This window comes from Myripristis murdjan, chromosome 6 (genome assembly GCF_902150065.1).
Source record: "Myripristis murdjan chromosome 6, fMyrMur1.1, whole genome shotgun sequence".
NCBI lineage: Eukaryota > Metazoa > Chordata > Actinopteri > Holocentriformes > Holocentridae > Myripristis > Myripristis murdjan.
The window spans coordinates 9,867,338-9,881,858 of NC_043985.1; the positions used below are offsets into that span (position 1 = coordinate 9,867,338).

The 14,521-nt window shown below is 41.4% G+C and overlaps 1 protein-coding gene across 1 annotated transcript in view; it reads left to right on the forward strand.

Annotated features, from left to right (window-relative positions):
• The window catches only part of LOC115360470 (anoctamin-1-like), a 55,393-nt gene that overhangs the window by 10,650 nt on the left and 30,222 nt on the right, over window positions 1–14,521 (forward strand). Inside the window, exons 3-10 of the mRNA XM_030053398.1 lie at window positions 4,567–4,665; window positions 6,065–6,216; window positions 9,480–9,534; window positions 10,416–10,467; window positions 10,884–10,939; window positions 11,411–11,452; window positions 12,479–12,543; window positions 12,983–13,117. Coding sequence (XP_029909258.1) covers window positions 4,567–4,665; window positions 6,065–6,216; window positions 9,480–9,534; window positions 10,416–10,467; window positions 10,884–10,939; window positions 11,411–11,452; window positions 12,479–12,543; window positions 12,983–13,117 — 656 coding nt within the window. The remainder of the gene's footprint in view (window positions 1–4,566; window positions 4,666–6,064; window positions 6,217–9,479; window positions 9,535–10,415; window positions 10,468–10,883; window positions 10,940–11,410; window positions 11,453–12,478; window positions 12,544–12,982; window positions 13,118–14,521) is intronic.

Here is a 14,521-nt window from a genome sequence, read left to right on the forward strand (position 1 = left end):
CTCTCTCTCTCTCTCTCTCTTTCTATGCTGATGACAGCCTTATCAAAACTGAAACTACTTGGAGAAAAAGACAACAACAAACAGAGAAATCAAACGAGTTCTGGAGGAGTTGCTGCTGCTTGACATGTGGATGGCTTGATTTTAACTTTGTGTTTGAGCTGTTTTGTTCTTTTTTTTTTTATTCAGATTGAACAGTTTCATGATTGCCCGTTAAACTTGGCACTCGGCATGCCTGTTTTAATCTACTGGGATAAATCAAACAATTCGTTATACTCAACAATGGGACAGCAGCAATGGAGAGCATTTTCTCCACCTAGCTGATGGATGAGCAAAAAGAACAAAAACACTATCAATTTTAAACTGAACATTGTCTCACCAGCGAAAGAGAGCTTTTTATTTCCGTGACCCCTCATTCTAAACAAAGCACAGTCCCTTAGGGGAAATGCTAGCTCTGGCCGACCGCCTTCACTGTCAAAGCAGTTGGGCAGATAACAGACTAGGGCTGGGCAACAGGGCAAAAAAATTGAGCACAATAAAATGTATCAGTCAGTATAAACAATTATCTTGCTGTGCCTGATATAATTATTATGTCACATTTAATGGCTACTTTTAAAATCTGAGGAACCAGAAATCACATTCTCTTTTCTAGCCACATCAATTTGTGTATTAATCATGGAATATAATTACGCTTTAAATTTCTTGACACTTTATTAAACATTTTTTATATTTATATTTAGGAAACATATATTGCAGTAATTAATGTTATTTTTTATTGGCTAGCCCTACAATAGACAAGACTTTTCCTGGTCTTGACACCCATTAGCCTGTTATTGTACATACATACACTAACTAGTAAACCAGCCCATGTTATCACCAGTTTGGAGCCGGTGTTAACAGGACCAGTGCAACCATTGCATCATTGATGGTGGGTGTTGCACAAGAGAAGTAAATCAGGAGTTGATCAGGAAGTTGTCAGTGTAACAAGAAAGAAGAAGAAACAGAAGAAGAAGCTAGTAAACAGATGGTAGATCGCATTGTTTACTTGCAAGCTTTTCTTCTGTTCTCCTTCAGTTTTTAAACTTTAACCTTTCCAGTACTTCCAGAAATTCAGGACTTGTCCAAGTTGAAAACAACAGTTTTGTTTGATTGCTGCATGCTCTTCATCTTCTTCATCTCCATCTTTCCCTGTAGAATAACGTATGCCCACTGTTGTTGTCGTCATCGTTCCCACTTTAGGAACTACTAGTTTTGGGTTCCAGCTGCAGTCCAGCTGCAGTACAGCTGCAGTCAGGTTCTGAATCAGTTTATTTTTGGTTTAAAATTAGGTTTGCAGATTGGAAAGGAACCAGTTTTTTGTTGGTTGGGAAGACCTGTTAGAATCAGGAGCTATGATGACAATTCCCGATCATTTCCTAGAAATATGATCCAAATCACAAAGGACCACCATATGAACAGAATGAGCACTTTAAACTTTAAAAGACCCATTTAGCTCAGTGTCTCTGTGCTAAAGACACAGACCACAGGAACCTCAGCTCAGCAGAACCTCTTAATTGCTAAGCGTTTACCGTGTCTTTCAAGGTCTAATGCACTGAGATGGGAGGAGAGGAAAGATGACTGGAGGGATGGATCTGGAGACTTTGTGGAAATTCAGACAACTCAGACATTTCTGAGTCCGAGTGGGAAAAGGAAGGAGACAGACAACACAGTCAGGCCTCTGTTTCGCTTAAATAAACTAAACTAAACAATGTTACACTCAGCGACAGCTGCACTTAAACTGAAGGACGATAACCCGATGGTAAGGGTGAAGATGTTGTAACATAAAAATAGATCTTTATACTTGATTCTTCTACTTAAGTTTCTGTAGTTTATGTTTGAACATCAAAAGGAAGGTTTTGCTCTGCCGTCTGCCGATCAGTCAGCAGAGAGGAGGAGGATGGAGAACAGGAAACACCAGGAGAATAGAACAGGATCTAGAACAGGATATGATTAGAGAGCAGGATAGGGCATCCCAACAGTTTACTTCTACTTATGAATCCATCACTTAACAACTGAGTATTGTAAAAATAATTATCAATGATCATACTGACCTCCACTTAGATGAGCCAGGTAATTTACTGATGAGTGGGCTTGTAGGTCAGATGAATTCTTTTTGCCAGCGAGGCGATCTTATGTTATGTGGTCGAGGAAAAATAGCTGCCCGTACCATCGCTGCATCCCAACCGCTTTACTGCTAAGGATAACAGATTTAAACATGCAGACTCAAGCATCCATCCATCTCCTTGTGATATTTAGGATTAAAGCTGTTGTAGGCAAAAATCCAACCTCAGGCCCTTTGCTGCATGTCGTCCCCTCTCTCCCCTGCCCCATCTCTCTCTAGTGATACTGTCAAATAATGCAGAAATGCCAAAAAAAAAAAAAAACACTCCTGAAACTGAACAGGAGGTGAGGGGCAGTTTCATTTTTCCAGAAATTCCATCCATTCACCAATCTTGCCTACTGCAGATGTAGCTGCACAATTACTTTAAAAAATGCTGAACATAAAACATAACAGTACTCTTCGGACACTGGAGCCTGCGGCTATATTTTAGATAACTTTTACATGCAAATTTCCAGCTGCCGTCGTTAGTTTGATCGATGCCAACAGTGACTATTATTCTTTTTCATGGTCCTGTGGTTGGTGGGGAAGGATGGTGGTGTGGGGTTATCCCAGCACGCTGTGGGTGGAAGGCATGGAAACATCCTAGACGGGTCTCGAACCCATCACAGAGTACATACTGAGACAGCCACGTGTTCACACTGACAGCGTTATTTAGAGTGGGAGTAAACTGTCACAGGAAACCCACACAAACATGGAGAGAACATAGGAGCTCCGCACAACAGGACAGCAGACTCAAACCCAGGACCTTCCTGCTGTTTAACCACTGAAGCCCTGTGCCTATGAATTGTATAATAGTCCCTCAATATTGTAATGATTGTAACAGCTTTCTAACTTTTCTTTCTTTGTTTCTTTTCCTTCCTTCCTTCCTTCCTTCCTTCCTTCCTTCCTTCCTTCCTTCCTTCCGTCCTTCCTTCCTTCTTTCCTTCCATTAGGATGGTGGACCAAAGGCAACTTAATTTGTTTGGCCTTGCTGTCAGTATAGATGGATGACTTGCTCTTTAAACTAAAAGATAAACAAAAGATAAATTTGTCCTGGTTTTCTTTCTTGGCTAATTTCCCTCTGTGTTTTAAGCTCATCTCTTTATTTAATGTTTACTTCTTCTTGTTAAATACTTATTTCTGATTTGTCAGACTATTTTACAAAAAATGATGTCCCTTCACACCCAAGAATCCAGTCCTGATGAGTTCTTAGTGACACCGGCTGCTGCAGACAGTCCTGCTCTACTGACAGACGCTGCTGAGAAGCATCTCTTGCTTCATGGCATACTGTTTGATGAATCAGAAATTATTTCTACTAGAGCCACTGATGATTTCATAAGCCATTATCAGGTTTATGTTGTTCTGCAGAGCTTGAGATAATGTTAGCAACACCTTTTGTTTCCACTAGCCAGTGGTCCAGCATGGAGAGAGTTGCAGAATATAAATATCTTGGTATTTGGTTTGATGACAAGCTCACCTTCAAATTTCACGTAAACAGTTAGAACTAATTTTCCTGTGGTTAGTAGGAAAAAGAGTGTTGCAGCTGTTTCTCTCTCTGTTATGGACTATGACTATGTGATTTACAGACTCTGTTGCTACTCAGTAACCCCCGGATGCTGCTTATTGCTCTGCTCTCAGGTTTATTACCGATGATGTGTGCAGCACTCATTATTGCATCCTTTACGGAAAAGTTGGGTGTTCCTCTGTCTGTGACGGGATAGACACGTGTTTGTTTATTTCTAAGTCCCTTATTGGAAAGCTGCCATCTCACATCATCTGCGCTGATCTGGAGCGTCAAACTCACATCAAACTCCCTGAAGATGAACTCTTTAGTGACGCTGGGTCACTTTAAATCCATGATTACACATCATTCAGCCTCTGTTTGCACCTGTTTTAAGTTGAAATGCCTTCTTCTTCTTCTTCTTCTTCTTCTTCTTCTTCTTCTTCTTCTTCTTCTTCTTAGTAGTAGTAGTAGTAGTAGTATTAACAACTGTATTTATATACTTTATTAACTGTTTGTTCTTCTTTACATTACATCTTTTATTATTTTTGTATTTTTTGTTTTGCTCGATGTCATGGTAATTGAGGGCCAGTCCTCAATGAACTTCGAGTTTAAATAAAGGTAAATATATGTATATAATAAGTGGGTTATCCCATAAAACACTGACCCCAGTCTGAAGATTAGAGTCCAAACAGCTGATATTTAGCAATGCTTTATTTATTTGTTTGTTTGTTTGTTTGTTATTTAAATGACTGTTGACGTCAGGTGGCCTGTGCTGTAAGGCTGTAATTCTAAGTGGCGTCTAACTGATGTAGTTGCATGTTGAGTTCCACAGCAAGACCTCAGCCATAATTTCTCACTAATAATGAATGACTGAATGAATGGATTAATGAATGAATGATGCTCTATCTGTGTTGTATATTTCTAGACCAAGACTCCAGGCATTGGCTTTGTTAAGATTCATGCTCCCTGGAGTGTTCTCTGTCGAGAGGCCGAGTTTATGAAGCTGAAGATGCCAACCAAGAAAGTAAGATTCTCCCTTTTAATCTCTCCTCTCTAAGTCCTCTGCACACATTAATAAGGGAGAATGCTCCTGTTAACCTAGCTACTCAGGTGACCCATTTTGTAAAACTTAGGATTAGACTGATTCAGTAAACTCACCCTCTGAGTGTGAACAACAGGGTTTTGAGTGGTGACACGTGGCTGAAAAAACATTTAGAGGGATGCACAACAACACACTTTTGTTTTGATTTCATTTTTTTTTTTTACCACACAGCGGCGCTCCAGTCCCCTACTCAACCTACTCAGTGATACAGTGGCAGTGCTACAGTGGCAGTGCTACAGCAGAAAATAGGTCCATCGTCTTGTAAGCCAAGGGACTGAAGAGCGATTAAAGTGAAACTAAAACAAAAGTGTGTAGATGTTCATCCTTCAGAACAGTTTTCCAGCTTGGTGCCACTCAGAATCCTGTTGTTTTGTTGTTTTTAGTCGCATGAAGAAGCAAATACCACTGTACTGGTAAGACTCTGCTTCAAAACTGCACAGAGTTCCTGACATTCAGGTGTGCAGCTGATTGAAGAGGCTGATGACGACACCGGGTTGGCTGCTCTACTGAAGCTGTTTCCTCTACAGTGCACTCTGCATTCACTTAGCCATGGTGCACCACCACATTAGCACCACAGCTACATAGGAAATTAACCAAACATGATGATGAATCTCAGTTTGCCTCAACAAGCACTAAGAGGCATTGGCCCAGGACTCAGAGGAAGCTCTTTAAACAGAATCAAGTGTCCAAATATACAGAGTTTTTTTCTTAGTGCATCATATTGGAATCATCAGCTCAGAGCGCCGCTACGCCGGACTTTTTATCACACACTCTCTGTTGTTCACATGCCTCTCCCCGTGGCCCTCAACTTTTTGAGTTCACGTCACATGCCTGGAACTGTCTGGAACATTTGCTATAGACCCTCTCACAAAGTTGGGCCAAGAGCCTACAGGTTTTTATCTCAAGTAAAGTGTACACCAGGTGGTTTCACTGATTAGCCAACCAGAGACGAGCAGCCAGTCAGTGAACTTACCTGAGACTGTATTTTCATTGGATTTGGGAATATATATTGTATATTACCATTCATTTTGTGAAGGAAGCAAGTATACGCAGCAGCAGTGCATATGCATTTACATAAGGTATGATTGGGCTGAGGTAGCGACATCGCCTTGAGATGATTGGTTGTTTGAATCGCACCGAGATTTCAACAAATGATGAGATGACAGCCGCAGTAGCAGCCCAGAAGGCCGGATTTTTATTCCAGTGCATTTAGTTTTGCTCCAACCCTTTGTGTATAATGGTGATTTGTCAAAATTATGAAGAAAAAAGTTCCCTACACAAGCGTTAACCCATAACCCTGTGTCTGTGGCTTTATTTCCAGGTGTATGAGGTGAAGCAGTCCAGCAGTGTTGTAGAAAAGATCAACTCGTTGATCAGTAAAGTTTCGGAGCCTCTCCACCCACATGTGGAAGAAAGCCAAACCAAGAACATCAAACACCTGTCGTACACTTTCTCCAGGGAAAAGCAACACCTGTAAGTACATTTCTTCCTGTGTAACCAGCACTGCTCTCAGCGCTATAAGCTGTACTATAGCAGAAGTACAGGAACAGCTGCTGTGAGTCAGCAGTGGCCAGGTGGTAATGCAGCACCTGTCCTGTCTCACTTAGTTGTACGTCGCATCAAGAAAAAAACTCAAAAGCCTCAAAGGCAGCCGAGGCTCGATGGCAGTCTGGCAAAATTAATGTGATGCTCTATGTAGATTTGCAACTGTACACTATTCATCATTCATCATTCATCGAGTTTTGTTGAGTCGTAATGAGACGTTTTTCATTTTTCAAAGTTACAGATTCGGTCTGTCCATCCAACAACACCTAGCAGCTGACAGAACGAAGCCTATACTGATGAAACTAGGCCTGTGACGACAATCGCATTTATGATATATATTGTACATAACTGAAGGTCGCAGAGACACAAGACCAAGACCAGCATGTTCAGGGTCTCTGAATCCCCCCGCTGGAGATTCGGTCATCCAGAGACATGGGCCAAAGGTCAACTTGAGAAATGTGAATACTTTGTCCAAGTGTCAAAATTTTTATCTCTGCAACGGAAGATCATAGAGACGCAAGACCAGACCAGCTTGTTCTGAATCCCTAGAGAGAAAACCCGGGTGGATCCTTGTTCTGAGTAGTTAGGAGGTTTTGTTCTGGAGTTTGGACCAAAGTGAACCGTTTAGGGTCCGTCCCTCCACCCTCCTGCTCGTCCTTATCAGGGTTATGGCTGCCAGTGTGTCATACAGCACAACAGTCTATACAGTCTGTGTGATGTTTATGCGTCTGCGCACTGCAGGTTAGAGATGGTTTGGTCTGACGCTGCTGCAGATAACTGAGGGATTCAATTTCCAGTTTATTTGTATTATTATTATTATAATTATTTTAATTTTTACCAGGACTGTTGATCTTTGGCATTTTTAATTTCACATTTCCTCTAAGTGGTGGTGTTTTCCCGGCTGTGCTGGTGCCTGTCGGCGGATGGCCTGTCACAGGTTACAGATTATTACTTGTCCTTGCTGCCGTGACGGCAATTTATACAGTCAAATCTAATTGTGAACAGGAGCAATACAGCTGTGCATTGCTCTCATTCTTTACATTCATGTTTGGGGCAAAAGCTGGAGCTGCTAAAGCTTCCTGTTAGTTTCCACAAAGGCCTGCTCTGTTGAGTCTGTTGAGCTGTGGCACTGCTGCTTTACTGCTTTGCTGCTTTACTGCTTTGCTGCTCTGTGAAATGACAGCTGCACAGTAAACTCTGTGAATTTGTGAAACTTGAGATTAAAGCTAAAAAACATTTTTAAAAATCTTCTTGGATGGGAAGAAATCTTCCCTGGAATACCACCCAGATAATCCTGCTGAGATTCAGATTAATACATTATGATGAACATATATAACTTAGGGTTAGTAAGGATAGATTCATGCTGATAAGATTTCTTTATTCTCTGTAGGGTTGGCCAGTATATCAATAATAGATTGATATTGTGATTAGAGATTCAACGATTATTCAAATAATAGAATAGCTGCCAACAAGTAATTGCCAACTAGTTTGATAATCGATTAATTGTTTTGAGTCATTTTTATGAAGATTTTTTGTTCAAATTCTCTGATTCCAGTTTCTCAAATGTTTTCTGGTTTCTTTGGTCCTCTGTGACAGTAAACTAAAGCTCTTTGGGTTGTGGACATGTGAGGACGTTGCCTCAGGTTGTGGGAAAGTTTCACCGTTTGCTGACACTCTATGGAACGGACAAGTAAACTGATGATGAAACTAATTGATAGTTGCAGCTATAATCATGATCTATGACTTGATATCACGTGGTATTTTGGATGATACTGTGATGTGGCATAAGCTGTGTGTTTTCCTGGTTTCTTCGTCGAGAGAGGCAGTTGGCTGAGCTTGCTGTGCTGCTGTAGCTGTTGCGTCATCATGTCCACATGACTAATGGCTTGTTGTCAAAAATGAAAATCTAATTGTGTAAATATCTGATTAAAGCACCGATAGTTATCGCTGCGCTGTCTTCACAATGTTGATATTGAGGTATTTGGTCAAAAATGATAATCTCAGTATTGTTGAGATTATCATTTAACCAGTGCTGTGTTACATGTGGTGCACGTGGTGGAGGGCATGCCGCCAGCGCTCCTGTCACTCACTGGACGGGTTTCAGCAGCACTTCAGTGTCGCTGCCGTGTCTTCTGTGGTTTCTGACATCAGACACTGTCAGGATGAGAGTTTTTATGAAGGAATTCTAGCAGGAATTTCAGCCCACGTTCACTGACGGCGAAACAGTTTAAACACACAGTGTGACTGTGTGTGTGAGCCAGCCTGTGAGACTAACAGGGTATTATCCATATTGTAAAACATAATTAATATTTAATATTTATATTTACTATTTATAATTAATATGTTTCACCCTCCAACACAGATCTGTCCGGTGTATCAGGGTCAGTGTGGGGAGGAGGAGGGATATTCCGGGGGAAAAACTGAAATTGAATTTGACTCAATTTCTGAGATTAAAGTCATAAATTTACGAGACAAAAACTCACAAATTTATGAGAAAAAAAAACATGAAAATTCTGAGATGACAAAGTCACAAATTTATGAGAAAATTTTGGAGAAACTGTTTTTCTTTTTGGTGATGGAGCCACATGTGCTGCCCCCTGCTGGCCGTGTCTCAGGCCTGCAGCTGATCACCTCAGCAGATTCTACTCTGACATGGGATTCAGGAACAAGGACATCCTGCTGATTTGAGCTCAGAATCACCAGATTGTTTTCTTCTGAATCGGCCCAAGTCACAGCAACGTCTCTTCAGAGAATCTTCTCCTCAGCCAGATGCTGAGGAGAAGATCGTGATTCTGGACTCAAACCAGCAGGATTTCCTTCTGACTGGATCCCACAGGAGGAGAACAACTAGTTTTCTGAGTTTTTTCTCAATAAAATTGTGAGTTTTTTCTTGCAAATTTACCACTTTACCACTCCGCCAGTCCTTGATTTTTTCCCCTATAGTGGCCCTAACACGCCGTCACTGTCAGGATGCTGAGAAGTGATTGGTTGATTATAGGAACTTCCCACCTAGACCTGGAGTCAGATCCTTTGCAAAACATATGTGTAATTCTGTGTTACTGCTAGTCTTTTTTTTTACTCCAACATCTAGAACAGTACAAGATAGAAACTTTACTGGACAGTTAACATCATGTGATGTGTGTGTGTGTGTGTGTGTGTGTGTGTGTGTGTGTGTGTGTTTGCATTCACAGGTTTGATCTGTCAGACAAAGACTCCTTCTTCGACAGTAAAACCAGAAGTTCCATAGTAAGTCCATTAAATCCACTTAAATAGAGGGAGTGTGCTGTCCTCTCTGTGCCTCAGTGATTCTACCCCCTAGCACCTTGGGCGGTCCTCATCGAACACTAAAGTCCAGACAGAAGAACCTCCAGATGTGTTCCCACATTCAAACGTCACTGTACACAAAGAACATGAAGCATGCTCAGTGTTTATTACAATAAGCCGAGCAGCAGAAAGCCTGCCAGCTGTTTATTCGGTCGACCAGTGGTACACAAATTATGTTTATTACACTCTCCAAACCCGTGTTTTTCTAGTCTGCCCTGTAACTCAGTGACAGTGCATGTGCAGTAGTTTTACATATATGATGCAAAAGGCCTGTCAAAGCCCTTTTTTATGCCCCAGAACCCAGAACCCATGGAAACACTGTGCTTTTGTTTCTGGTTACAGCTACTGGACTTTTCTGATGATGCGTTAATCACTATAATAATGTTCTTATCCCCTTTTAAATTCTCTTAAAGGCATATTGAAAATGACAGTTGGTAGCGTTTTACATGTTTTCTGTTTCTCTCTCATCACATGGTGTGTCTTAAAGGCATCATCCAAACAATTCTTATAATAAATCTTTTTGAGACCATCGATTCCTCATTTCAGTTAATGTCAGCAAATGTTTTAAGAAATGCATTTACACTTTAGGTTGTACCTACAGTTTACTAAATTAATGAATAACACACTGGTCTAATTCTAGAAGGTGCTGCCAGTCAAACTGTAATTTGGTTCAGTATTTGCACAGATAATCAAACTTTTCACACAAATGAATGGTACGTGATGTGTTTAGGGTTCAGGTTCGTTATGTGATGTGTTTACTGGCAGCCTGTTTCTCAGTAACCCCGTCTCTCTTCTTCTGTCAGGTGTTTGAAGTATTAAAACGAACAAAATGCACAAAGGCCAAGTACAGCATGGGTGAGCCTCCTCTGTCTCTCTCTCTCTGAACAGAATTATAATCTGTTTTACCAACATGTTTAACAATATCATTTATTACTAGTGATAATTATGAACACACCCAGATGTTTGAAATTTGTTTGAACAAATCTTTTATACACCTTTACACAGAGATTTATCAATGCACATTTATCTAATGTTCAGAAATAACATTTTTCTACAATCATGAAAAACCACAGATACTGATTTTGCTCACAGTGGAAAATATAAACATATACACTAACACTACGCTAACATAACACTCTATGTAGAGTAGATAAAGTTGCAAAATATCTCGTCGTGTATGAGCAGCATGACCTAACAGAGTGTGTGTGTGTGTGTGTGTGTGTGTGTGTGTGTGTGTGTGTGCGTGTGTGTGTGTGTTGTTGTCTCGGCAGGCATCACCAGCCTCCTGGGCAGCGGCGTGTACACTGCAGCCTACCCGCTTCACGATGTGAGAACACACACACAGGAACAACACAGGCACCGAAAGGGCAGGACAAACAACTGACCACATAAGATCCCTGTTTTTCTGAACAATAATACGACTTCACAGCTCACACATTGTTATTATGGAAAAGAGCTGCAACTTGTGAACGCACAAGCATGTAGCAAAACACATGGGCCAACATGACACGAGAAACATGCCAAACTAAATCAAGCTCTGACTGGACATGAACTGCGTTTGGTAGCGTTGCCCTTGGTAATGTTAATATGAATACAAATGAAATAACAGCTTTGATTTTAGAGTAAAATTTGTTTGAATGCTGTCCTGTCAGAGTATCACAGTGGCGATGCTGAACCTTCCGCAGGTTTCAAATCCAGTGAGCTGTGACGATGAAGGAGGGCAGAAGCTGACCCCAGTGAATGTCTGCAGCTCTGAGGCTGTGATGAGTGTCTGAAATGATTTTCTTCTCTGTTTTAGGGAGATATTGACGGGGAGAACGTGGAGCCCAATGACAGGAAGGTAAGACGTATAAACTCATGGAGAGGAAGAATGTAAAATGTCTTTAAAGAGGGTTTATGATCAGTATACTGCAGACTGGACCTATAAACATAATTCATTATTTATCATAACAGTCAACAGGTCTACAATGCGTCTGTCTGTGTTACTCATTCACTTTAACAAACCAGTCAAGTAACGATCAGCTGACGAGGTAACGTTACGTTCACTCAGCCTCGCTAGTCACGCAATTTTAAAGTGTAAATTTGAAGTTTATTGAAGTTATTGCTAGCTGCCAGCATGACACACATTCACCTCCGCTCATTCACTGTGTGGGGCTCCTTTGGTCAAAGACACAGAGCATGCCGGTCTCTTGTCTTACCTGTAAGTGGTTTTCTGTGGTTTTGAGAGGGTTTGGAGCTCGTGGTCTCCATCAGATTTTATATATGAAATCAGCTGTGATGGTCAGCCTGGGAGCTTCACAGCACTGAGCTGGTCTTACAGGTCCAGAGAGCAGACATGGCTCTGAACCAGCTCGGCCTCGTTTTAAAGCCGAGCAGTTTGTCTGTTTGAGTTTGAGATGTTTCGCCTGCAGATGCACAGGAGCATCATGCAGCCCTTTCTGTTCCAGAGCAGCACACAAACTGCAGACAGAGCTACCTCGCCACCTCGCAGGAAAACTGAATATTAAGCTCGCTGCTTAACAAACTCATTTTTATGTTGACTCATAATACACAAACTGACTGTTCACATGGTGTCATCACTGATCAAAAAGTAAACCACCAAATCAATCAGTCAGTGTCAGCGTTGCTGCTTTATGATGTTACACTTGAAAGGTTCATATATTTAAGTTAACTCTTAACTCTTGGCTAACTCTAACGTGTGTTTTTAGTTAGTTGTGGCTCACAGGGCTGCTTAATTAGTTTTCAGCATTTTACACATAGGCCTACGGAAATATTGTCAGATGTGTTTGATATTGTGCAAGAGTGTGTATTCACAGGACAAAGGCTGCAGCTGATTGGCTTAACCTCTCCTGTTTGTCCTCCCCAGCTGCTGTATGAGGAGTGGGCCAGCTACAGTGTCTTCTACAAATACCAGCCCATCGGCCTTGTCCGGTAAACACCGTCTCTTTTTAGGTTTATAATCCCAGCCAATCAGGAGGGAATAAAAGTGTTCTTCTTCTGAAAGGTCATATTAGTTTATCAGTAAGTGAAGAATCTCCTGTTAAAGTTTTATCTATGCTTTGAGAGTTTTGTAGCTCTGCTATAAATGTTAATCATATTTCTTTTTCCTCATTGTCTTTTTTTGGGTTTTTGTTTACAATTCGCAGCGTTTTGTTGTTTCTTCTCCTCCCTTTTTTTTTTTTTTTTTAACTTTTTCACTAGCCCCCGTTGAAATTAAAATTGCTGTGTTATTATGTGGATCGTTATCTTGAGTAAAGCAAGATCCACCGCTCCAGGATGTGTTTTATTTTATTTTATTTTATTTGAAGTATTTATTTGTTTATTTTGTTTTGCTTCTTATTAAATTCTCTTTTTGTTTTGTGTGATGTAGGAAGTATTTTGGTGAGAAGATTGGCCTGTACTTTGCCTGGCTCGGTCTCTACACCCAAATGCTGATTCCTGCCTCTGTAGTGGGAGTCATTGTTTTTCTGTATGGATGCGCTACTGTTGACGACAACATCCCCAGGTACACACACACACACACACACACACACACACACACACACACACAACATTCAGAGACCCCTACTTGGATAATGAGACAGTCATCAGCATATTGTAGATAAACTCGTGCAAACTCAAAAGACAAACTCCAGCATGTTCTCACTAGTTTCTCCAAGAACTACAAAAGCTTTTATTTTGGAAAGTGAACAGCTGGAGAACTGTAACAGCTGGCTGTCTGTTGTGACCTTCAGACTGCCTCCAACTTTTCTGTTCAACCATTATTATACCTTCCCTGCTGTGTGGCTGCCACACATGGATGACCCACAGAAACTGTCTGAGGACACAGGGACAGCAGCAGCAGTATTTCCTCTGCAGCATTCTCAACATGAGGTGGTGAAGCTGGAGACGAACATCAGCATCCTGAGACAAACATCACGAGCATGAAGGCCCGGATCACTCACCATCAGCTCTGATGTGTAGGACACTGTCCATGCGTTGGTCATGGGCTGCCAAAGCAGCTCCTGTTGGGAGCTTACAGCACAGGACCAAGATGCCTGGCGACAGCTTGTACACGAGGCTGCACTGTATTTTCAGGAGTGCACCGCCACTGCTACTGAGCTGGGACGGAGATAAATGTTTCAGCGGTCGCTCGCCCAAGAGTGCTTCTACTCCCTCCTCAGGCCACAGCTGTGGAACCCGAGGCCAGGTCTGCCAGGACTGCAGCTTTGTTGCCAGGCCAGGCAGCTCTCTGACCACAGACAGGGAGTTTCTGTGCTAGCATACTCTACGTTCAGTAGAGTGGCTCCTTGGTGTTGACCTTGAGGAGATTGACTGAAGAGTGGCAGTCCTGCTTAGCAGAGGAGGCTGACATCTGAGGATGCTTGGATAGGACAGATAGGTGTGGAGTGCGGCCAGGGGAATCAGAGATGTGCTTTAGGCTTTAAGGTTCTCTCCTGTGGTGAGCAGGGAGCAGAGGAGGGTTGGAGGACAGCACCAGAGCATCTTCTGAGTCAGATCAGATAACATCCAAAATGGTTCAACAACAGGAACCTTCCACTCCTCAATGTGCAATACAATGATGAGAGCTCTCTTGTGCAGAGATCTCCACATGAGCCATCAATTAGAGGAGAAAAACAGTAAAAAGATCATTTAAGAGCTGCTAAAACTATTAAAATAATAAAACAGCAGGTAAAATCAGAGAGACCAAACAGCAAAGACATCTATCAGGCACCGACATGACATGACATGACATGACATGATATCATATAATATGTAATATAATAATAATAATAATAATAATAATATATAGACTGATCTAATTTAATCAAATATAGTTTTTCAGTGTTTTGCATTGACACTGGCTAATATATTTAATAATAATATCAACACTGGAACTCAAAATAGTTGTCCAGTGGTGGCAAGACTA